This window comes from Arachis ipaensis, chromosome B7, assembly GCF_059453495.1.
Source record: "Arachis ipaensis isolate K30076 ecotype BB chromosome B7, ASM5945349v1, whole genome shotgun sequence".
Taxonomy (NCBI): Eukaryota; Viridiplantae; Streptophyta; class Magnoliopsida; order Fabales; family Fabaceae; genus Arachis; species Arachis ipaensis.
Genome location: NC_142442.1, coordinates 109586615 through 109611657, shown reverse-complemented (window position 1 = coordinate 109611657; position 25043 = coordinate 109586615). Strand labels below are relative to the sequence as shown.

Sequence of the window (25043 nt, the reverse complement as noted above, 5' to 3'; positions counted from 1 at the left end):
AGTCAACATCAACCCATAAGGTCCAACCTAACTACTAATTAACTTAGTAGTAGGCTAGTGTCAATGGCTATCAAATTGACCACTAAGGGTTCCCAAATCATCAAATCCATTAGACCCAATGACTCAAGTTTACCCAATTCCCTTAGCCTAGGCCAAGAGTAAAGAGAACTACTCCATAATCAAAGGAAACATTTCATCAAACACATGGTAAGCATTAATAAAAGACCTATTCAAATTGCACTTAAATTGGAACTAACAAGTACCCACTAACAATTATCAACATACAATCACTCAAACAACACAATTAATCATGCAAATCATCAATGCAACAATAACAAATCAAGATCCACAAGATTCATGAAATGGGTATAAAATGACAAACAACAAGGAAACATAAAACTAACACAAGATCTAAACAAAATTATACTAGAGAATCCAAATTAAACAATTAAAACTAGTAATTAACAAGATCCAATTCAGAATTCAACAAGGGAAGATCAAATTAAAGCTAGATCTAGAGAGGAACAAGGGTTTCTCTCTCTAGAAGAACAAGAACCAAAAACTAGCTAAAAATTGTGTCTAAGTGTGAATGAATGATCCCCCCTTTCCCCTAGCATCCTTGGATCTTTTCCATGCAGAACCAGCTTGAATTTGGGCCTCTGAAGCCTCAGAAATTGCCAGGCATGATTTCTTTTAATGAAGTCACGTGCAGCTTTCTGCGTGTACACGCCATGCATGCGTACGCGCCGATTGATTTTATGATCCACGCGTGTGCGCACTGTACGCGTGCGCACCGCTTCCAGCTGTCCTCATCCACGCGTGCGCGTGAGGTGTGCGCGTGCATCCATGCTGAAATTCCCAAAATTCAGATCTTCATGTTCCTTCCTCTTGTGCATGCTTTCTTTCTCTCTTCTAGGCCATTCTTGCACTATAAATTCTGAAATCACTCAATAAACACGTCACGGCATCGAATGGTAATAAAAAAGGATCAAAATATATCAATTTTAAGGCAAAAGAAGCATGTTTTTCATCATGGAGCAATATTAGGAAGAGAACACAAAACCATGCATTTCTTGTGAATAAGTGTGAAAAATATTGACAAAACTCCCCAAATTCTACACAATATAAACCACAAAATTGGGGTTTATCAAATCTTTCCACACTTAAACCAAGCATGTCCTCATGCCTAAAATAAAAAGACCAAAGGTCATGGTAAGAAAGGGTTTATGAAATGCAAATTTCCTAAGTAAACGCATGCAACTAATGTAAAATCATCTACCTACTTAGTCAAGGGTAAATCTATCCTCCAAGAACACATATGAGCATACGGGGTGAAAATGATATGTAGTTCACAAATCCTCCAAAATTAAACATCACTATGAAGTGCATATAATTTGCTAGATGAACGCTTGTGAAAGCCGGGAACAAGGACTTGAGCATCGAACCCTCACCGGAAGTGTATCCGCTCTATTCGCTCAAGTGTATAGGGTTCTCACTCAATCCTCTCCTAATCATACTTTCCAAGATTTGTCCTTCGTCTAACAATCAACAATTACTTAATGCATGCTTACAAGTATCATGAGGTCTTATTCATGGGTTGTAATAGGGCTAGGAGGAAGGTAGGTATGTATATGGTCAAGTGAGCTTAAAAATTTGAATCCTTGATTAACCTAAGATCCCACTAGACACACAGAATAACCTATACAACTATAATACGATACCTAGCTACCCATAGGTTTCACTTTATCTTTTGCATACTCATGCATTCTTTTCAATTCACATCCCATATACATTGTTATTATTACTCTGTCTTGGGGTATTTTTGTCCCCTTTAATTGCTTTCTTTTTTTTTTTGTTTCTTCTATATATATATTTTTTTTATTTCTTTTTCTTACATACTCATATATACACATAAAAAATTTTTCTTCTTTTTGGTCCCCTTTTCCTTGGGGTTTCATGTACAAAGGTTTCAATGCATATGGTTCAATCATTCAATACATGAGTATGTTTCCAAATCCCAGAATTTTCAATTTCAATTACAAATATACACCTTTACATCTACCCAAGTTCCCAAGTACACCCTCCATTGAATGATACACACCTCTACTTACCTAATTTAATCAAGGATCCAAATCTAGGGACATTCATTGTTTTTTGCTTGGGGTTGTTGATGTGCTCTATTTAAGAATAAAAGGGGTTTATCATGGGCTCAAAATTGGTTAGCAATGGTAGATAAAAGGGTTAAGGCCGTTTGGGAAAAGTGTCTATTGAAATGATGGCCTCAATCATGTAAATGCATTCATACACAAAGTAATGGACATATAAAATCAGACAAATCAAGGATTACAATAATAGATAGAGAATAATGCACACAAGAATGGGAAATAGTGGTTAGAAGAGGTAACCACACAATAGGCTCAAAACTCACATGCTTGTGTTCTTAGCTCAATCACTATGTTCCAAAATACATTCTCGAAGCAAGTTTACCGCAAAATTTTTTTTTTCAAAATTGGTAGGGTACCCCAAAATTACAGTTTCTTGGGGAAGAAGTCATTATTTTGACCAAGTAACTCTATAGGAACTAACTATCATGCAAGGGGTGTTTACAAGCAAGACTAACTACACATGCAATGTACTAACTACTAAGCAAAAGGTAAATCCATGGGTGTTGAAAGGAAGAGATTGTTACCTATGGAGATCGGTCGAACGACCTCCCCACACTTAGAATTTAGCACGGTCCTCCGTGCTACCAACAATGCGCAAGGGACGGTCGGGACCGAAATATTTACTATTCCCTTCATCAGAGCTTCCATCACTTAGCTTTGGGGTGCATGTGAATATTTCAGGTTCCTCCATGCTAGGGGTAACACAACGCCGAATCTTCTTGATGTAAGTATATCGGCGTTGGTTGCGCCACTCATATCTATCAATCTTCCGATGTAGATCTTCTATCCTTTGATGGGTAGATCTTTGCTGTGGTTGTGATGATGAGGTGGAAGGAATAGTAGATGAAAGGGCTATGTCAAGGCTTGGGTTGTTCATAGGGAGATGTAAGTATTTTCCGCTTGGGACCACATCGCCCTTAGCCGGAATTATAGCCTTCGTATCCATGTCTTCCCAAGGAACACCCACAGTAGCAACTAAATTAGATACCAATACTGGAAATGGCAAATTATCCCGGGTGTGGACTTGACCCATCGCTTGCTTGATAAGAAGCGGAATGTTCACCGGTCTTTTCGTGAGAACACACCAAACAAGCAAGGCGAGATCCGCCATGAAGGATGACTTGTGGGTGCTAGGTAACACATATTGGGATAGGATTTGGGCCCAAGCTCTAGCTTCTACAGTGAGAAAACGTGCGTCAATACACTTGGGCCTCATCCGTAGTCGACCATGGATCCAAAATGCCTCTAGTTCAGCAATGACTCGGAGAATCGAGTCCCAATCAAACCCAAACTTTTCTCGCTGATGTAAGACCTCTTGGTAGCCATCCATGTCACTTGGTACTGGTAAGACATTAAGCACTTGCTGAATAGCCTCTTCTGAAACTGATACTTGCTTCCGGCGCACGTATACCGCTAGAAGAGAGGGAAGATGGTAGTTAGTGTAGAATTCTACCACCAATGAGAGGTTGACCTCTTGTGGTTTTCTCAGAAGAAACTCTCATCCTCGCCGTTCAATGCGGGATAGAATACAAGGAGCAACCTTGTCCGACGGGATGAGTAGATGCTCAGCATGATTGTTCCTCTCAACCATGGCGGGGAACACAAGTTCACAGAAGCGGTTGGGGAACCTTGAAGAATCCTTTGCCAGTTTGCTCTTCTCGTTTTCATCAATAGGAGCGGGTGCCTTCGCCTTCTTAGATAGGGGTTTAGCTCCGAATGAAGAGTGCGCCTTAGAGTTTGACCTTTGCGGTGCCCTCTATGCGGCCGGTTTCCTTGAAGCTTTCTCCTTGCCTTTCTTGGTGGCCATCCTGAAAAAGGAAGGGAAAGAAGGAAAGCATTAAACCTAAAGAATCATCTCGACAAAAATATGCATGTGAAAGATAGTGCCCAAAACAAATATGGCAATAAAGTAATCATAGAGACATGGATCACAACACTTGGCATGGGATTCAAAAGGGAGTGAAGCATGCAATATGGCATGAGAAGAATAATCTCAAGCATCCATAACAAAGAGCATAAATGAGTGTCTAATTAGCAATTAATAAGCAACGTGGACTCAATGCACTCAGAAGGGAGCAAGTGAATGAGGAGAAAGCACCAAATTGAAGATACATGATTAAAATAAACCAAAATGGCATTCGTGTATTTCCTCAAACACTTGGCGTGCAATTATCAAGCAACGAGCAATTATGAGATACTCAACCAATTAGAAGCTCAAAATGAAATATCAATCATCACACAACATCACTTACTGACAAAGATAATGAAAAACAATCAAGAAGATCTATTAAAGCAAATGAAAACTCAAATCACTACAAGAAAAAAGGTCTATGGCCACGCTTTTATGAGGGTGGCGATAAAATAAAGATTTGGCCACGTTTTTTTTGCTACGCTTCAAAAGCGTGGCGAAAGGTGTCAATGGCCACGCTTTTATGAGAGTGGCAATTGATGTGAGATTTGGCCACGCTTTTATTTGCCACACTTAAAAAGCGTAGCTGTAGAGAGAAAATTTGTTATTGCGGCATTCGAAAAGCATAGCCGTTTCCTAGAAGCCTTTTGGCACGCTTTAAAAGTGTGGCCAAAAGGTTCCCTCGGAAAAAAAAAGGTGGGGATAAATTAAAAAATCCCTTCTTCGTTTAAAGACTCAGTTCACTTAGAGAAAGAGGTTCATTGTGCACTGCCCTAACCCCTTCTTGTTCGTGCTCTGCCCTAACTCCTCCATCAAAAGCCCCAACGCGATGAGACACTCACTGCCCTAACTCCTCCTCCTTCATTGTGCCTCGCCCTCACTCGCCGTGGATGCTCCCCTTTGCCGCTGCTCCCTTATGTCGCTGCAAAACCCTAACCCCCTAACCCCTTCCGCGCCGCTCCCTTCCTGCTTCTTGCTTCTTTGTAAGTCCTCTTCTTTTATTTCTTTTCCTATTTCACCTTACCCCCTCTCACTCCCTCCCCCCCCCCCTTTCTGTTCATTTATTTTTTACTTTTAATTACCTGATTCGTTGAAATCAGGATGTATTGAAGGCAATCTCGTTGAAGCAGAAGTGGGATTTGAACGATTTGCGGGTTCTTAATTCGGAATCTATTGGGAACAGGTTCAGGTTCGAAATGTTTCAGAACTTCGAGTTAAGAATTGGTTTTGGGAAAAAGAGCAATTTTTCTGTGAAATTCCCTTAGTCACAGGCACTGCAGAAGTAGAACGCGGTCACCACCGAGGCGCCGCACAAGGCACAGAAGCAGAAGCACTTCGTCGCCCTCTCCTCCTCCTCCTAAATCGCGCAGTCCCAGTGTCGTTGCGAACCATCACAAGCTCAAAAAAGACGAAGAAGAAAAGAGAAGGTAACTGATTTTTGTTATTTATCCCTTCATTTATTTATCTATTTTGTAGTTTGTGTTCGTGATTTTTTTCCTGAATTGGTTGATAATTTAGTGTGTAATATTGGTGAGAAAATGTGAAACGAAGAGAATTCTATTGGTTGAGACTAGCAATTTTTGATTCGTGCTTGCTAGTTTTAACTTTAATTTATGAAGAATGCATCGCACTGGAAATTGGGTATGTTGAAAATGCGTGATAATTTTAGCAGTTATTCGATGTATTTTAGCTGTTATTCGATGCTTGCTAGGTTTTTGGGGACCTCAAATATAATTTCGAGAGGGTGAGCCTTTGTATTTCTATAGTTAACATGAATATGAAGATATAAATCTGATAGCAGTTTGGAGATTATGTATGTGTGCAGATTAAAATAGGGGGAATAAATTTTCATGGACTTAATTTATGTAAATTTTTTTCTCTTACTCTTAATACTATTTGTTCCTTTGTCAATAATGTTTAATCCCTTCGTCCCTCTGCCTTCGTCCCTCCGCCTTCGTCCCTGCTGGTAATGTATTCACTATCAGTTCTATTAGTTAAAAAATAATGTTAAATAAAATGTTGAAGTAAAACAGACCTAGAAGAAAGTCACATTGAATAAGATGTTGAGTCGAATGCAAGGTGTTTGGTTTTGGTTTTGGTTGATTGCCCTGTTATGAAATTAAAGCAACATTTCGTGCTATGTATGTTGGTTTTGGTTGACTACCCTATTATGAAATTAGTGTAGCGAGTGGTATGTGACTTGAGGGAATAGAGGTCGTTTAAATGTGTATTGCATTTGGAGGCAGGTTGAGAAAAAAAAAAGGACATGGCGTTCCTAGCAGCAGTTTTTATTCTTCCTGCAGGCACTCTTTTCATTCTCTCAGGCCTTATTGTTAACGCAATTACAGGTAATTAATTAAGATCCAATCTGCAAATCGCATTGTTATATATCCAAATATGTGTTGACTTTATTTAACTATTGTCTCAGCTGACTTCTTTAACTATAGCTTCATCTGTAAAATATGTATTTAAGCTTCTTCTTTGATGGATTTATGTCATGTTGATTCATATTCTGTTTTGGTGCCTGTCCTTTATCAGATTCAAGAATCTGACAAAGCAAGAAAGAAGTTCTCAAATGCAATATCTCTTTCTTCCTCCCAATTTCTTGGAGATCAGAACAAAGCTGCAGACGTGGCTGCTCAAGCTACTTTGTCAAAGTTTTCAGTATGTATTTTTTTCATTAATGAATTACTCGTAATTTTGTGAATCTACACATTCAGGTAGATAATAATAAGACATGCACATTGAAGACACAATTGTGTTCTAGGGAGCACGGTTTTCTTTTCAATTTCTTTTTGGCCATTGCAAATATAGTTCTCCATTCCGTGTTTGAAGGCATGAAAATCATTAGTCAGATAAAAACAAGGCAGGACAAAAAATAATTTCTCAACAGCCTCTTGCTAAAACTTTCCAGTGTTTTAGTGTTGAAATCCACCGTCCCAGTGTAAATTGAATAAGTTGGAATCCATTTGTTTGTGTTTTATGTTCAATTAGTTAAGCCATTTGCTATCAATACTAAAAAGCAAGCCATAAAGTTAATACATGGAAATGATGGATTTTGACATATAGTACCAAAAACCCTTAATCATGTCATAAAAAGGACAACAATGGCTAACAAAGAGGCCTGAATAGCTTTTATGCTTTATCAAAGTGCATTATGGTTTAATATAGTTAAGATGAGGTTTTACTTGTCCATAGATTATCAAATTCCTAACCTGATATTTTTTAGGAGATATTTACTTTTGCTTTTTGGATTTTGGTACACTAATAATATAAAAGGGTGTAACACTGTTATCAATCATATACTAACATTAGCAAATTCAATATCTTATATTATCCTTTCAAAACAGGGGCCTTTAAAAGTTGATGTTTAACAAAGTTTATCGTCTTCTATTTTCAGGGTTCATCTGCCATCTCCAGTGCTGTTCATACCCTCGTTTGTGTTTTTCTTCTACTTCTTATTATTATCCTTTATAAACTGTTTGCATTGCATTCATATATATATATATATATATATATATATATATATATATATATATATATATATATATATATATATATATATATATAATTTCAGGATTTCCCGAGAGTTCTGAGGCTGGTGAAGCTGAGCAACAATGGTGTTGTGCTCTTATGCAAGAACACGGGTTTTTCTTTCTCTTCCCTCAAATGGAGGAACCTTCTGGGAGGACATGGTTCAAGCCGTGGTGTTTTTCTTTGTGTTAGTTTCTTAATCTACATCTGCTATTGTGCTTTTAGATATTCTCTCTTGTCAAAGTTGGGTTGTCCCAGAATTGATGAAAAATGAGTAATTGCTTACAATTAGCCTTTCTAGATTGTCTTACAATTCCTGTGCTTTTGGTTGCAGGCATATGTGGAAAAGGTTCACAAGGCCTAGTGAATGCAGTTTAGAAAATTTAGCCACCTAATTTGTGGATTCTATTTTAGGAATTGTTATTTATTGTCTTAGATGTGTATTATGTTTCCTTACACCCAGATTTTTGTTTTAGGATGAGGACATTTTCCTTTGGGATGAGGACCTTGGAGTTTAAGAGTTCCACCGAGATAAGAATGTTGAATACCATCTCTGATTTCTGAAAATTAGAAAAAATATAGTTTGATGCTCTTAGATTGTTTAATTAAAAACAAAATTGGTGGAGATTACTTCTGTTTTATTTTTTTTAAAATGGGCACTCCTATAATGTTACAAAATCTTAATGATTCTCAAATGATTTTTCAGTTATATATCTATCATTAAAAATGAAGGGCTGGAGATTTCACAACCAGCACTTGATCCTTAACTTTCTGAAAGGTCTTGCTGTGGAGATTTCACAACCAGCTCTGGAGATTTTTCAGTTACTTACTATGCTTAGAATTGGGCTTCGACTTCCTTGGTATCCAAATTGAAAGGTCTTACTGAGAGAAAAAAGCTAGAGGACTTGACAATTGGTCCAGTTCTCACTGTAAGTACATGTCTTTCATTTTCTTGAATTTAAAATTAAAATAAGTGTTGGCAGCTTCATACATTTGTGTATTATTCTCCCTAAGATATGATTTGTGGAGAGAGAACTACTCTTGAGTGTAGTAAGTGAGAAGATATGAACGAATTCTAGAGTTAATTGAAATAAGTTATACATAACTATTCTAGTGTTCATATCCATGCTTTTGATTGATGATTAAAAAGGAGTTTATCTGGTGGGGGTGGGAGCTACGAACAATTTGCTGCTTTCAGGTTAAACACACATTCCAAGTTTGTGCCCTAGTTGATATAGGTGTGCATTATTTATTTGTTTGACATTATTGGTAATGGTAAACTGCAGACTGTGGAGTCATATATCCAATAGTATATTAGTTGTTTGATAAATAATTACTCGGAGGTTCTTTTTAATTTTCTTACTTTATTTCACTTCTTTTTTTATTTTTTTTTTATTTTTTATGTGCAGTTTACAACTGAATCAATGTTGTAAATAGAGAAAATTAAATAAAAGAAAAGCATAGCTTAACGAAAAGCTTTTGAAGAGGCATATACTCACAATCATGTTCTTACATACTTTTGGTTGTTATGCTTGCAAGGAGGACATACAAAATTGGAGGTTGTGATTTGAGCAGCACTGCTCCTTCTTGTACCAGGTAAAGTTTTGGTAATAAGCAATTCAATTGGCTTTCTCTTTACTTTCCTAGACTTGACGGAAGATTATCTATTTTCTTCAGGTGGATTAAAATGATGGCTCATATTTTCTCAAGAGCTGCATGGCATTGCGTTTGGTATATGATCCAGGTGGATTGAAATGATGGCTCCTGGATTAGTAATATGTAATTCTAGGATGGTAGCTTGCTTAGAATCTTCATTAGCTTGGGTACTAGTAGTGTTTTTTTGTTTCAGTAAAAACTAGTGGTCTCTTTTGTAACTTCCTATTGATTCTAAAATTTTTTCTCTTATGTAATAATATGTAAAGCAAGTAGATAATGTAATAGTTGTTGTAATGATTTTGATTTTTGGTATTTTGTTAGAGCATGTCATGTGATCAATCACACTATATTTGGTGACAAATTTATAAAGATTGGATTAGTTGATTTAAAATTAATGGTCATTCTATAAATTTTACAATTATCTATGAATTTTACAAGATTCTATTACAAAAATTAGAAAAAGAACAATAGAACCTGAACAAAGTTATAGCTACGCTTTAAAAACGTAGTCATATAGTACAATAGTTATCAACAGCTACACTTTAAAAGCGTAGCCATATCTCTTGTTACTGGCACGCTTTAAAAGCGTAGCCATATCTTTTGCTACTGGCACGCTTTAAAAGTGTAGCGATATCCCTCACTATTGGCACGCTTTAAAAGCGTAGCCATATCTCCAGCTATTGGGACGCTTTAAAAGCGTACCGATATCTTTCACATATACCACGCTTAAAAGTGTGGCAATAGATAAAAGCGTGGCAACAGAAAAGCGTGGCCATAGGTCACCAAAAGCGTGGCGATAGAGCAACCGGCACGCTAGCAGTTGTGACCCTTTCAAAAGCGTGCCGGTAGCTCAAAAAGCGTGGCGAAAAGCTATCGCTACGCTTTTTTCAACTTTTTCTGGTTTTCTTGTAGTGAATTCAACATCCATGGAAAACCAAGAAGAAGGAAGAGGTAAATAGACAAAAAGTAAGTAGTATAAGCATGCAACTAAAAGAGAAAATAAGTGAATTAACAAGAAACATCTAACTAGAAAAGGAGGATATGCAAAGAAAGTAAAAGAAGTGATGTAGAAGCAGTAGAACCTTGAGAAGTGTAAAAGAACAAGGTAGAGTTTTCTTGTTCTGAAAATGAGAAAGGAAGAAAGAGAAGAGATGTAGGGCCACCAGAAGTGGTGGCGGTCGCCGGTGAGTGGCCGGAGACGGTGGTGGTAGATTGTAGAAGAGAAAGAAAAGAAGAGAGGTGATGAGGAAGGAAGAAGAAGGAAATAGGAAAGAGGGTGGGAGAGGGACAGAACAGGGCGCGCCAGCTTTAAAACTGGTTCGCGCAACCGACGCGTGCGCGCACGGTGCGCTAGTGCATCGGTGAAGGTGAGCGAGGGACGTGTACGCGTCATTGGCGCATACGCGTGAATATAGTTGGGTTTCTGGCACAGAATTAGCACAAAGTAGGCCTAACTCTTGGTTTTCTTGTACCAGAGTTGTCATGCAGCACAGGCGCGCGGACGCTCATAGTGCACGGATGCGTGCCTGATGGGGTTGGTTACCGGCGAGGACGCGTGAACTGCGCGGACGCGTCGGTGTGGGCACAGACTAGGCAGAAGTATGGCACAACTCTCTGGCTTTTGTACCAGAGAGTTCATATTACACCATCAGTGCGCGCACGCACAATGCGCTTGTGCGTCGATGGCCAAGTTGCAAGGGGCGCGCAGGCGGCATGCACGCTGGCGCGTGGGTGCCTAGCACGAAATGGGCACAAGGTGGGCATGACTCTCGGGTTTTTGGCCCAGGAGTAAGAAATGCACCACCGGCGCGCGCGCGTACAGTGCGCTCATGCGCGGATGCCCTTTTTCCTCTTCTCTGTTTTTTTTTTACAACATGGAGAGTGCTATTCTAACACATTCTTGGCAAGTGTATAAGCTAGTAGTCAAGAGAACACTTCACAAATTCATGCACTATTCAAAACATAGCATTCTCTCTACTTCAACAATTCATCCATACCAAGATGATGAAATCTATCAAAATATCCTAGTTATCCAACAAAAACAATAAAACTAGTATTCCTAAGCAATCAACAACATCAAGAAGTCACAAAATTCACAAGAATCTAAGGCTAAAAGCAAGAAGGTATACACAAGGAAGATCTTACCATGGTGGGGTGCCTCCCACCAAGCACTTTTCTTTAACGTCCTTAAGTTGGACGCTCAGTCGCTCAAGCTTCTCCTCCTCTAGGTCCATCCATTAGTAGGAACACCTCTAGCTCTTTTGGGAGCTTGTAGCCATGGTATTTCTTCACTCTATGTCCATTCACCTTGAAAGTTGCTTCACTTTTAGGATCAAACAATTCAACTACTCCATTGGGCTTTATCTCCTTTACCTTGAAGGGTCCTTCCCATCTAGAACGGAATTTACCAGGCATGAATCTAAGCCTCGAATTGTAGAGGAAAACCTCATCACCTTCTTGAAAATCCTTCTTCCGGATGTGATGATCATGAAATGCTTTAGCCTTTTCCTTGTAAATCCAGGCATTCTCATACGCTTCGTTCCTCAAACACTCGAGCTCCTCTAGCTGTAATTTCTTGGCCACTCCCGCCTTGGTTGGATCCATGTTGCACTGCTTTACCGCCCAATAGGCTTTATGCTCGATTTCCACCGAAAGGTGGCATGCCTTACCATAGACAATCTGGAAAGGACTCATCCCTAACGGAGTCTTGTAAACCGTCCTATATGCCCATAGTGCATTGGTGCACGAAATTGTGATCATCAATGGCACCAACATCATGGTACGCATAATTGTAATTTCAACTCTTTGTCACAACTCCGCACAACTAACCAGTAAGTGCACTAGGTCGTCCAAGTAATAAACCTTACGTGAGTAAGGGTCGATCCCACGGAGATTGTCGGTTTGAAGCAAGCTATGGTCATCTTGTAAATCTCAGTTAGGCGGATTCAAATGGTTATGGAGAATTGATAATTAAAATATGAATAAAACATAAAATAAAGATAGAGATACTTATGTAATTCATTGGTGAGAATTTCAGATAAGCGTATGAAGATGCTTTGTTCCTTCTGAACCTCTGCTTTCCTATTGCATTCTTCTAATCATTCATACTCCTTTCCATGGCAAGTTGTATGTTGGGTTTCACCGTTGTCAATGGCTACCTCCCGTCTTCTCAGTGAAAATGTTCCAAATGTGCTGTCACCGCACGGCTAATCAGCTGTTGGTTCTCGATCATGTTGGAGTAGGATCCATTGATCCTTTTGCGTCTGTCACTACACCCAACACTCGCGAGTTTGAAGCTCGTCAGAGTCATCCCTTCCCTGATCCTACTCGAAATACCATAGACAAGGTTTAGACTTTCCGGATCTCAGGAATGGCCGCCAATTGATTCTAGCCTATACCACGAAGGTTCTAATCTTAGATTATAAACCCAAGAGATACACATTCAAGCTTGTTTGCATGTAGAATGGAAGTGGTTGTCAGGCACGCGTTCATAGGTGAGAATGGTGATGATTGTCATGGATGATCACATTCATCATATTGAAGAATGAATGGATATCTTAGAACAGAAATAGGCTTGAGTTGAATAGAAAAACAATAGTACTTTGCATTAATTCATGAGGAACAGCAGAGCTCCACACCTTAATCTATGGTGTGTAGAAACTTCACCGTTGAAAATACAAAAGTGATAATGGTGATCATTGGCTTTGGCCCCAGAGAGGGAACTAGAAGAACCAAGATCAAAAGTATGATAAAGTGTGTAAAATACAATAGCAAAAGGTCCTATTTGTAGAAAACTAGTAACCTGGGGTTTACACAAATGAGTAAATGATGCAGAATCCACTTCAGGGCCCACTTGGTGTGTGCTTGGGCTGAGCGTTGAAGCTTTCACGTGTAGAGGCTTTTCTTGGAGTTAAACGCCAGCTTTTGTGCCAGTTTGGGCGTTTAACTCCAGCTTTTATGCCAGTTCTGGCGTTTTGACGGCAGAATTTCTATGCTGACTTGGAATGCCACTTTGGGCCATCAAATCTCGTGCAAAGTATGAACTATTATATATTGCTGGAAAGCCCAGGATGTCTAATTTCCAACTCAATTGAGAGCGTGCCAATTGGGTTTTTGTAGCTCCAGAAAATCCACTTCGAGTGCAGGGAGGTCAAAATCCAACAGCATCTGCAGTCCTTTTTCAGCCTCTGAATCAGATTTTTGCTCAGGTCCCTCAATTTTAGCCAGAAAATACCTGAAATCACAGAAAAACACACAAACTCATAGTAAAGTCCAGAAATGTGATTTTTATTTAAAAACTAATAAAAATATAATAAAAACTAACTAAAATATACTAAAAACATACTAAAAATAATGCCATAAAGCGTATAAATTATCTGCTCATCACAACACCAAACTTAAATTGTTGCTAGTCCCCAAGCAACTAAAAATCAAATAGGATAAAAAGAAGAGAATATACTATGAATTCCAAAAACATCTATGAAGATCAGTCTTAATTAGATGAGCGGGGCTTTTAGCTTTTTGCTTCCGAACAGTTTTGGCATCTCACTTTATCCCTTGAAGTTCAGAATGATTGGCATCTATAGGAACTCAGAATTCAGATAGTGTTATTGATTCTCCTAGTTCAGTATGTTGATTCTTGAACACAGCTACTTTATGAGTCTTGGCCGTAACCCTAAGCATTTTGTTTTCCAGTATTACTACCGGATACACAAATGCCACAGACACATAACTGGGTAAACCTTTTCAGATTGTGACTCAGCTTTGCTAGAGTCCCCAATTAGAGGTGTCCAGAGCTCTTAAGCACACTCTTTTTTCTTTGGACCACGACTTTAACTGCTCAGTCTCAAGTTTTCACTTGACACCTTCACGCCACAAGCACATGGTTAGGGATAGCTTGGTTTAGCTGCTTAGGCTAGGATTTTATTCCTGTGGGCCCTCCTATCCACTGATGCTCAAAGCCTTGGATCCTTTTTATTTTACCCTTGCCTTTTGGTTTAAAGGGCTATTGGCTTTTTCTGCTTGCTTTTTCTTTCTCTTTTTTTTTCTCTCTTTTTTTTCGCCATTTTTTTTGCATATTTTTTTTTGCAAGGTTTTCACTGCTTTTTCTTGCTTCAAGAATCAATTTTACGATTTTTTAGATTATCAAATAACATTTCTCCTTTTCCATCATTTTTTCAAGAGCCAACAATTTTAACATTCATGAACAACAAATTCAAAAATATGCATTGTTCAAGTATTCATTCAGAAAAACAAAAAGTATTACCACCACATCAAAATAATTAATCTGTTTTAAAATTCGAAATTCATGTACTTCTTTTTCTTTTTCAATTAAAAACATTTTTCATTTAAGAAAAGTGATGGATTCATAGGACGTTCATAGCTTTAAGGCATAGACACTTAGACACTAGTGATCATGTAATAAGACACAAACATAAATAAACATAAAGCATAAAAATTCGAAAAACAGAAAATAAAGAACAAGGAAATTAAAGAACGGGTCCACCTTAGTGATTTCAGCTTGTTTTTCCTCTTTAAGATCTTATGGAGTGCTTGAGCTCCTCAATGTCTCTTCCTTGCCTTTATTGCTCCTCCCTCATGATTCTTTGGTCTTTTCTAATTTCATGGAGGAGGATAGAATGCTCTTGGTGCTCCACCCTTAGTCGTCCCATATTGGAACTCAATTCTCCTAGGGAGGTGTTAATTTGCTCTCAATAGTTTTGTGGAGGAAAATGCATACCTTGAGGCATCTCAGGGATTTTATGATGAGGAATTTCCTCATGCTCTTGTCCATGAGTGGGATCTCTTGTTTGCTCCATCCTTTTCTTAGTGATGGGCTTGTCCTCATCAATGAGGATGTCTTCCTCTATGTCAATTCCAGCTGAATTGCAAAGGTGACAAATGAGATGAGGGAAGTCTAACCTTGACAAAGTAGAGGATTTGTCTGCCACCTTGTAGGGTTCTAGGGATATAACCTCATGAACTTCTACTTCATCTCCAATCATGATGCTATGGATCATGATAGCCCGATCTATAGTAACTTCAGACCGGTTGCTAGTGGGAATGATTGAGCGTTGGATGAACTCCAACCATCCTCTAGCCACAGGCTTGAGGTCATGCCTTCTTAGTTGAACCGGCTTCCCTCTTGAATCTTTCTTCCATTGAGCGCCCTCTTCACAAATGTCTATGAGGACTTGGTCCAACCTTTGATCAAAGTTGACCCTTCTAGTGTAGGAGCATGCATCTCCTTGCATCATGGGCAAGTTGAATGCCAACCTTACATTTTCCAGACTGAAATCTAAGTATTTCCCCCGAACCATTGTAAGCCAATTCTTTGGGTCCGGGTTCACACTTTGATCATGGTTCTTGGTGATCCATGCATTGGCATAGAACTCTTGAACCATTAAGATTCCGACTTATTGAATGGGGTTGGTGAGAACTTCCCAACCTCTTCTTCGAATCTCATGTCGGATCTCCGGGTATTCACCCTTTTTGAGCTTGAAAGGGACCTCGGGGATTACCTTTTTCTTGGCCACAACTTCATAGAAGTGGTCTTGATGCACCCTTGAGATGAATCTCTCCATCTCCCATGACTCGGAGATGGAAGCTTTTGCCTTCCCTTTCCTCTTTCTAGAGGTTTCTCTGGCCTTAGGTGTCATAAATGGTTATGGAAAAACAAAAAGCAACGCTTTTACCACACCAAACTTAGAAGGTTTGCTCGTCCTTGAGCAAAAGAAGAAGGAAGAGAGTAGAGGAAGAAGAAATAGAAGAGATGGAGGGGGTTAGTATTTTGGCCAAGGGGGAGAAGTAGTGTTTAAGATATGTGAAAATGAAGGGGTGAAGATGTGTTTATATAGTAGTAGGGAGAGGGTAAGGTTCGGCCATGTATGGGTGGGTTTGGGAGGGAAAGTGGTTTGAATTTGAATGGTGAGGTAGGTGGGGTTTATGATGGATGGATGTGGATTGGTGAAGGGTTGAGGGTAGGATTTGATAGGTGAAGGGTTTTTGGGGAAGAGGTATTGAGGTGATTGGTGAAGGGTATTTGGGAAAGAGTATTATGAAAAGGTGTGAAGAAGAGAGAGAGAGTGAGTTGAGGTTGGTGGGGATCTTGTGGGGTCCACAGATCTTGAGATGTCAAGGATTTCTCATCTCTGCACCAATTAGGCCTGCAAAATGCCCTTTACTGCCAATCTTGGGGTTAAACGCCAGTCTGGTGCCCATTTCTGGCGTTAAACGCCCAGAATGGTGCCAGACTGGGCGTTTAACGCCCATTCTGCTGCCCTTACTGGCATTTAAACGCCAGTAGGTTTCTCCTCCAAGGTGTGCTATTTTTCATTTTGTTTTTTAGTTTGTTTTTGCTTTTTCAATTATTTTTGTGACTTCACATGATCATCAACCTACAGAAAACATAAAATAACAATGGGAAATAGAAATTTAACATAGATAAGTAAAATTGGGTTGCCTCCCAACAAGCGCTTCTTTAATGTTAGTAGCTTGATAGTGGTCTCTCATGGAGCCTCATAGATACTCAGAGCATGATGATGGCCTCTTAACACCAAACATAGTGTTTGGTTGTGGCCTCCCAACACCAAACTTAGAGTTTGAATGTGGGGGTTTTGTTTGACTCTATATTGAGAGAAACTTTTCATGCTTCTTCTCCATGGTTACAGAGGGAGATCCTTGAGCTTTAAATACAAGGGACTCCTCATTCACTTGAAGGACCAATTCTTCTCTGTCAACATCAATCACAGCTTTTGCTGTGGCTAGGAAGGGTCTGCCAAGGATGATGGATTCATCCATACACTTCCCAGTATATAGGATTATGAAATCAGCAGGGATGTAGTGGTCTTCAACCTTTACCAAGACATCCTCTACAAGTCCATAAGCCTATTTCCTTGAATTGTCTGCCATCTCTAGTGAGATTCTTGCAGCTTGTACCTCAAGGATCCCTAGCTTCTCTATTACAGAGAGAGGCATGAGGTTTATGCTTGACCTAGGTCACACAGAGCCTTCTCAAAGGTCATGGTGCCTATGGTACAATGTATTGAGAACTTTCCAGGATCTTGTCTCTTCAGAGGTAATTTCTGCCTAGTCAAGTCATCCAGTTCTTTGGTTAGTAATGGGGGTTCATACTCCCAAGTTTCATTACCAAATAGCTTGGCATTTAGCTTCATGATTGCTCCAAGGTACTTAGCAACTTGTTCTTCAGTAACATCTTCATCCTCCACAGAGGAAGAATACTCATCAGAGCTCATGAATGGCAAAAGTAAATTCAATAGAATCTCTATGGTCTCAGTGTGAGCCTTAGATTCTTATGGTTCCTCATTAGGGAACTCCTTGGAGGCCAGTAGACGTCCATTGTGGCCTTCCTCAGTGGAGATCATTGCCTCTTCCTCCTCTCCAGGTTTGGCCGTGTGGGTTATGTTGATGGCCTTGCACTCTCCTTTTAGATTCTCTTCTGTATTGCTTGGAAGAGTACTAGGAGGGAGTTCAGTAACTTTCTTACTCAGCTAACCCACTTGTGCCTCCAAATTTCTAATGGAGGACCTTGTTTCAGTCATGAAACTTTGAGTGGTTTTAATTAAATCAGAGACTACAGTTGCTAATTTAGAGTGGTTCGCTTGGAATTCTCTGTTTGTTGTTGAGAAGATGATGGAAAGGTTTGCCATTGCCAAACCTATTTCTTCCACCATTATTGTTGTTGAAGCCTTGTTGAGACCTCTGTTGATCCTTCCATGAGAGGTTTGGATGATTTCTCCATGAAGGATTATAGGTGTTTCCATAGGATTCTCCCATGTAATTCACCTCTTCTGTTGCTGGGTTCTCAGGATCATAAGCTTCTTCTTCAGATGAAGCTTCTTTGGTACTAACTGTTGCTACTTGCATTCCAGACAGACTCTGAGAAATCCTATTGACTTGCTGAGTCAATATTTTGTTCTGAGCCAATATAGCATTCAGAGTATTAATTTTAAGAACTCCCATCTTCTGAGGCATCCATTGTTCACAGGATTCCTCTCAGAGGTGTACATGAATTGGTTATTTTCAACCATTTCAATGAGTTCCTGAGCTTCTACAGGCGTCTTCTTCAGATGAAGAGATCCTCCAGCAGAGCTGTCCAATGACATCTTGGACAGTTCAGACAGACCTTCATAGAAGATACCTATGATGCTCTATTCTGAAAGCATGTCAGAAGGACACCTTCTGATCAATTGCTTGTATCTTTCCCAAGCTTCATAGAGGGATTCACCTTCCTTTTGTCTGAAGGTTTGGACTTCCACTCTAAGCTTGCTCAATTTTTGAGGTGGAAAGAACTTTGCCAAGAAAGCATTGACTAGCTTTTCCCAAGAGTTCAGGCTTTCTTTAGGTTGTGAATCCAACCATGTTCTAGCTCTGTCTCTTACAGCAAAGGGAAAGAGCATAAGCTTGTAGACCTCGGGATCAACCCCATTGGTCTTGACAGTGTCATAGATTTGCAAGAATTCAGCTAAGAACTGATGAGGATCTTCCAATGGAAGTCCATGAAACTTGTAATTCTGTTGCATTAGAGAAACTAATTGAGGTTTAAGCTCAAAGTTGTTTGCTCCAATGGCACGGATTGACATGCTTCTCCCATAGAAGTCAGGAGTAGGTGCAGTAAAGTCACCAAGCACCTTCCTTGCATTGTTGGCATTGTTGTTGTTTTCGGCTGCCATGGCTTCTTCTTGTTTGAAAGTTTCTGTTAGGTCTTCTATAGAGAGTTGTACTTTAGCTTTTTTTAGCTTTCTCTTCAAGGTCCTTTCAGGTTCAGGATCAGCTTCAACAAAAATGCCCTTGTCCTTGCTCCTGCTCATATAAAAAGAGAGGAGAAGAAAATATGGAATCCTCTATGTCACAGTATAGAGATTCCTTGAGGTGTCAGAGGAAAATAAAAATAGAAGGATGAGGTAGAGAAGAGAGAATTCGAAATTGCTGATAACGGAGAAGTGTTAGTCCTTTAAATAGAAGGATTTGGGAAGAGGGGAAGAATTTTCGAAATTAAAGTAAAAGATTTTGAAATAATTAAAAAAACTTTTGAAAATTTGGTAAATGATTTTCGAAAACTAAGATTGGGAAAGAAATTAAGTGATTTTTGGAAAAGATTTTGAAATTATAAATAAAAAAGATATGATTGAAAATCATTTTTGAAAAAGATGTTATTGAGAAGATATGATTGAGAAAATATGGTTTTAAAAAGATATGATTGACAAACAATTAAAAATATTTGATTTTTAAAATTAATGCCTTGGCTAACAAGAAATTTGAAAGATATGATTCAAACATTCAATTATTGAACCTTTCTTAACAAGGAAGAAATTTTTGAATCACATCTCTAATTGTTAGCAAGGATTTTTGAAAATAGTAAAAAAATAAAAATGGAAAGAAATTGATTTTGAAAAGATATGATTGAAAGGATATGGTTTGAAAAAGATTTGATTTTGAAAAATTATGAAAATTTGAAAAATATTTGAATTGAAAACAAAATCTTTCCTCTAGTGTCCTCCTGGCGTTAAACGCCCAGAATAGCATCCATTCTGGCGTTTAACGCCAAAAATGCTACATTTTTGGGCGTTTAACGCCCAGCCAGGGTACCTGGCTGGCGTTTAAACGCCAGTTTTCCTTCCTCACTGGGCGTTTTGAACGCCCAGCTTTTTCTCTGTAATTCCTCTATTGCATGTTTTGAATCTTCAATTCTCTGTATTATTGATTTGAAAAGACATTGTTGGAAAACTAAGATTAAACAAATAATGCATGCAGGACACCAAACTTAGAAGTTTGTATACTAAGGACTATAACAATTTGAAAATGCATATGAGAAACAACAAAAGACACAAAATAAGAGAATTTAAAGATCAGAGCAAGGAAATCATCAAGAACAACTTGAAGATCAATGAAGAACATAATGCATGTAATTTTTAGAAGAATGCAATTGACACCAAACTTAAGATTAGACACTAGACTTAAACAAGAAACATAAAATATTTTTGATTTTAAGATTTTATAAATTTTTTTTGTAATTTTTTCGAAAATTAAGTGGAAAAAAGAGAAAAAAGGACTTCAAAATTCTTAATGAGAATTCCAGGAATCATGCAATGTTAGTCTAAAACTCCGGTCCAGGAATTAGACATGGCTTACTAGCCAGCCAAGCTTTCAGTGAAAGCTTCGGTCCAAAATACTAGACATGGCCAATGGCCCACCAAGCTTTAGCAGATCATTACTTTCAGCAGCAAGATTGATAGAAATCAACAAGCTCTTGTGATGATAAGTTGAAACCTCGGTCCAAAAGTTTAGACATGGTTTCACAACCAGCCAGACTTCAACAAATCATCATGAAACTCTAGAATTCATTCTTAAAAACTCTGAGGAACAAAATAGAAATAATTTTTTTTTGAATTCTTTGAAAAAAAAAAAGCCAAAAGATTAAACATAAAATAAAATTGCCTAATCTGAGCAACAAGATGAACCGTTAGTTGTCCAAACTCGAACAATCCCCGGCAACGGCACCAAAAACTTGGTGCACGAAATTGTGATCATCAATGGCGCCAACATCATGGTACGCACAATTGGAATCTCAACTCTTTGTCACAATTCCGCATAACTAACCAGCAAGTGCACTGGGTCGTCCTAGTAATAAACCTTACGTGAGTAAGGGTCGATCCAACGGAGATTGTCAGTTTGAAGCAAGCTATGGTCATCTTGTAAATCTCAGTCAGGGGGATTCAAATGGTTATGGAGAATTGATAATTAAAATATGAATAAAACATAAAATAAAGATAGATATACTTATGTAATTCATTGGTGAGATTTTCAGATAAGCGTATGAAGATGCTTTGTTCCTTCTGAACCTTTGCTTTCCTATTGCCTTCTTCCAATCATTCATACTCCTTTCCATGGCAAGCTGTATGTTGGGTTCACCATTGTTAATGGCTACCTCCCGTCCTCTCAGTGAAAATATTCCAAATGCGCTGTCACCGTACGGCTAATCAGCTGTTGGTTCTCGATCATGTTGGAATAGGATCCATTGATCCTTTTGCGTCTGTCACTACGCCCAACACTCGCGAGTTTGAAGCTCGTCAGAGTCATCCCTTCCCTGATCCTACTCAGAATACCACAGACAAGGTTTAGACTTTTCGGATCTCAGGAATGGCCGCCAATTGATTCTAGCCTATACCATGAAGGTTCTAATCTTAGATTAGAAACCCAAGAGATACACATTCAAGCTTGTCTGCATGTAGAACGGAAGTGGTTGTCAGGCACGCGTTCATAGGTGAGAATGATGATGAGTGTCACGGATCATCGCATTCATCATGTTGAAGAATGAATGGATATCTTAGAACAGAAATAGGCTTGAGTTGAGTAGAAAAACAATAGAACTTTGCATTAATTCATGAGGAACAGCAGAGCTCCACACCTTAATCTATGGTGTGTAGAAACTCCACCGTTGAAAATACAAAAGTGATAATGGTGATCATTGGCTTCGGCCCCAGAGAGGGAACCAGAAGAACCAAGATCAAAAGTATGATCAAGTGTGTAAAATACAATAGCAAAAGATCCTATTTGTAGAAAACTAGTAACCTAGGGTTTACAGAAATGAGTAAATGATGCAGAATCCACTTCAGGGCCCACTTGGTGTGTGCTTGGGCTAAGCGTTAAAGCTTTCACGTGTAGAGGCTTTTCTTGGAGTTAAACGCCAACTTTTGTGCCAGTTTGGGCGTTTAACTCCAGCTTTTATGCCAGTTCTGGCGTTTTGACGCCAGAATTTCTATGCTAACTTAGAACGCCGGTTTGGGCCATTAAATATCAGGCAAAGTATGGACTATTATATATTTCTGGAAAGCCCAGAATGTCTACTTTCCAACGCAATTGAGATCACATCAATTGTGGTTCTGTAGCTCCAGAAAATCCACTTCGAGTGCAGGAAGGTCAGAATCCAACAGCATCTGCAGTCCTTTTTCAGCCTCTGAATCAGATTTTTGCTCAGGTCCCTCAATTTCAGCCAGAAAATACCTGAAATCATAGAAAAACACACAAACTCATAGTAAAGTCCAGAAATGTGATTTTTATTTAAAAACTAATAAAAACATAATAAAAACTAACTAAAATATACTAAAAACATACTAAAAACAATGCCAAAAAGCGTATAAATTATCCGCTCATCATGCATCTCCTAACCGGAGGTTCCAATCCTTCCTTTGTGGATTAACCACTTTCTCCAAGATTCTCTTAATCTCCCGGTTGGACACTTCCGCTTGTCCGTTGGTTTGTGGGTGATAAGCAGTGGCAACCTTATGCAATACCTCATAGCGCTTGAGCAGCGCCTCTACTTTCCTGTTACAAAAGTGGGATCCTTGGTCGCTCACGATTGCTCGTGGCGACCCGTAACAGCACACAATGTGATTTCTAATGAAGGAAATGATGGTATTAGCGTCGTCAAGGCGGGGTAGGTATTGCTTCTACCCACTTTGACACGTAGTCAACCGCTAACAGAATATATAGATACCCACTTGAATTGGAAAACGGTCCCATAAAGTCAATGCCCCATACGTTAAATATCTCACAGAACAACATAGGTTGCTGAGGCATCTCATCCCTTTGGGACGTGTTTCCCGACTTCTAACACTGATGGCAAGACACACAGAACCAGTTAGCATCATTGAATAAGGTTGGCCACCAGAATCCACAATCCAACACCTTTTTAGCTGTCCTTTGTGGGCCAAAGTGGCAACCACATTCGGACGAATGGCAAGCTTCAAGAATAGGTTGAATTTCAGATTCTGGCACACATCTTTGAATTACTTGGTCCACGCCCCTCTTCCAGAAGTGAGGGTCATCCCAAATATAGTATTTGGAGTCACTCCTCAACTTGTCCCTTTGGGTTTTAGAAAAGTTTGGAGGAAAGATTTTTGCAACCAAGTAGTTCACCATTGGGGCAAACCAAGGAAAGCTATCCGACACAGCATACAAACTATCCAATGGGAATGAGTCATTGATCGGAAATGGGTCAAATTTTAAATTCTCAAGGTGGCATAAATGATCCGCAACTAAGTTTTGAGACCCACTCTGGCCCCTAATCTCAATGTCGAATTCTTGCAAAAGCAAAATCCAACGTATGAGTCTAGTTTTTGACTCATTCTTTGTCAATAAGTACTTTAAAGCTGCATGATCCGTGTATACCACTATCTTGGACCCTAGCAAATAAGATCTGAATTTATCTAAAGCATGAACAATGGCTAGGAATTCCTTTTCCGTAGTGGTTGATGCCAGGGCATCATGGCCTGTTTTTCTATGCTTTTTCAGTAGATTTTAATTCAGTTTTCATATAATTTCTGCTGATAAAGGAGCAAAAGCATGATAAATCTCTGCATGAAACAAAATCCCAAGCATAGGTGAATTTTAGTTAATATACATGGTAAATATGATGAAATAGATCACACTAAGTGAAAGTATGATTTTGAGCATTAGTAGCACACTTAGTATAGTAAAGTTTATCTTGTATGTTACTTTGATACACTTTGTTTGTTTGATTTCAGACCAAAAGAAACAGAGAAGAGCCACGTTAGTGGCTATGTTAGCGCCACTAACGTGGCCATTAAAGTGGAAGGAAGGAAAGCTTGGAAAGCTAGTGAGAACGTTAACGCCACTAACGTTAGCAAAAGGCAAGAAGACCCACGTTAGCGACCCCGTTAGCTTCACTAACATGGGCACTAACGTGGAAGAAAAGAGAAGCCCCAACGTTAGCGAGAAAGTTAATGGCATTAACTTTGAAGAAGGAAAGGGAAACGCCTACGTTAGTGGTAAAGGTGAGTGCCACTAACGTTTGCGAAGGCTAGAAGACTCACGTTAGCTTCCACGTTAGTTACATTAACGTGGGGACTAACCTGGAAGGAAAGGGAAACGCCAAAGTTAGTGGAAAACGTAAGTGCCACTAACGTTGGGAAAGCAAAGGAAGACCCACGTTAATGGCCACGTTAGTGTAGTTAACGTGGACATTAACGTAGGCAAAAATCTCACCCGGCAGCCTGACCATGCCTTCTTCAAACAAGAATAACTTGAGCCACAAAGCTCCAAATGAGGTGATTCCAGTGGCATTGGAAAGTAGGATTCCAGAGGTTTCCAAGCATATATGGCACTACATGGTGGACACTAAATTTGAGGGATAAAATCTGCCCCGAATGTGCAAAGATGAACATGGTATCAACCTGTAGTCAGGCCAGCTGACCTCTTCACCTTCCAAGAAGTATAACTCGAGTTTTAGACCTCCAAATGATGCGCTTCCAAAGGCGTTGGAAAGTAGACATCCAGGGCTTTCCAAAAATATATAATAGTATGGGGTGGACATTAAGTTGAGCTTCAGAAACTGGCAATTTTCAGCCCCTGATCGCGGACGTTATTGGCACTCACGTTTGCCAATAACGCCAGCCACTATGCCAGCAACCCTGTCCCCTTCAAAGGAGCATAACTTGAGTTACAGAGGTCCAATTGAGGTGATTCCAGTTGCGTTAGAAAGCTGACATTCAGCGCTTTTCAACGATATATAATACTCTATAGTGGAAATGAAATTGGAGCACAAACCAGAGGCATCTTTTAAACCCCAAAACACCAACTGGGTAGCAAGTGTGTCGTTAGCCACACTAACTTTAGCACTAACGCCACACTTGCAGCGTTAGTATGGCTAACAGCAGCAATAACGCCAAGTCATCTTGGACCTCAATTTGATTAACTTCTCTCTCAAGTCCACTTCAAAGCTCAAGCAAGCAAGCCCA

General features: G+C 39.2%; 1 protein-coding gene and 1 non-coding gene across 2 annotated transcripts; both read left to right on the top strand.

The window, feature by feature from the left end:
• The first annotated feature begins 6340 nt into the window (after nt 1–6340).
• LOC107608324 (uncharacterized) lies at nt 6341–8481 on the top strand. Its single transcript, XM_088492878.1, has 5 exons — nt 6341–6417; nt 6609–6738; nt 7354; nt 7652–7795; nt 8315–8481. The coding sequence occupies exons 1-5, from the start codon at nt 6341–6343 to the stop codon at nt 8479–8481; spliced, it is 519 nt and encodes a 172-aa protein (XP_088349004.1).
• Nucleotides 8482–18443: 9962 nt separating this feature from the next.
• LOC148553703 (small nucleolar RNA R71) lies at nt 18444–18551 on the top strand. Its single transcript, XR_015893768.1, has one exon. It is a non-coding gene; the product is annotated as a small nucleolar RNA R71 (small nucleolar RNA).
• The last annotated feature ends 6492 nt before the right edge of the window (nt 18552–25043 follow it).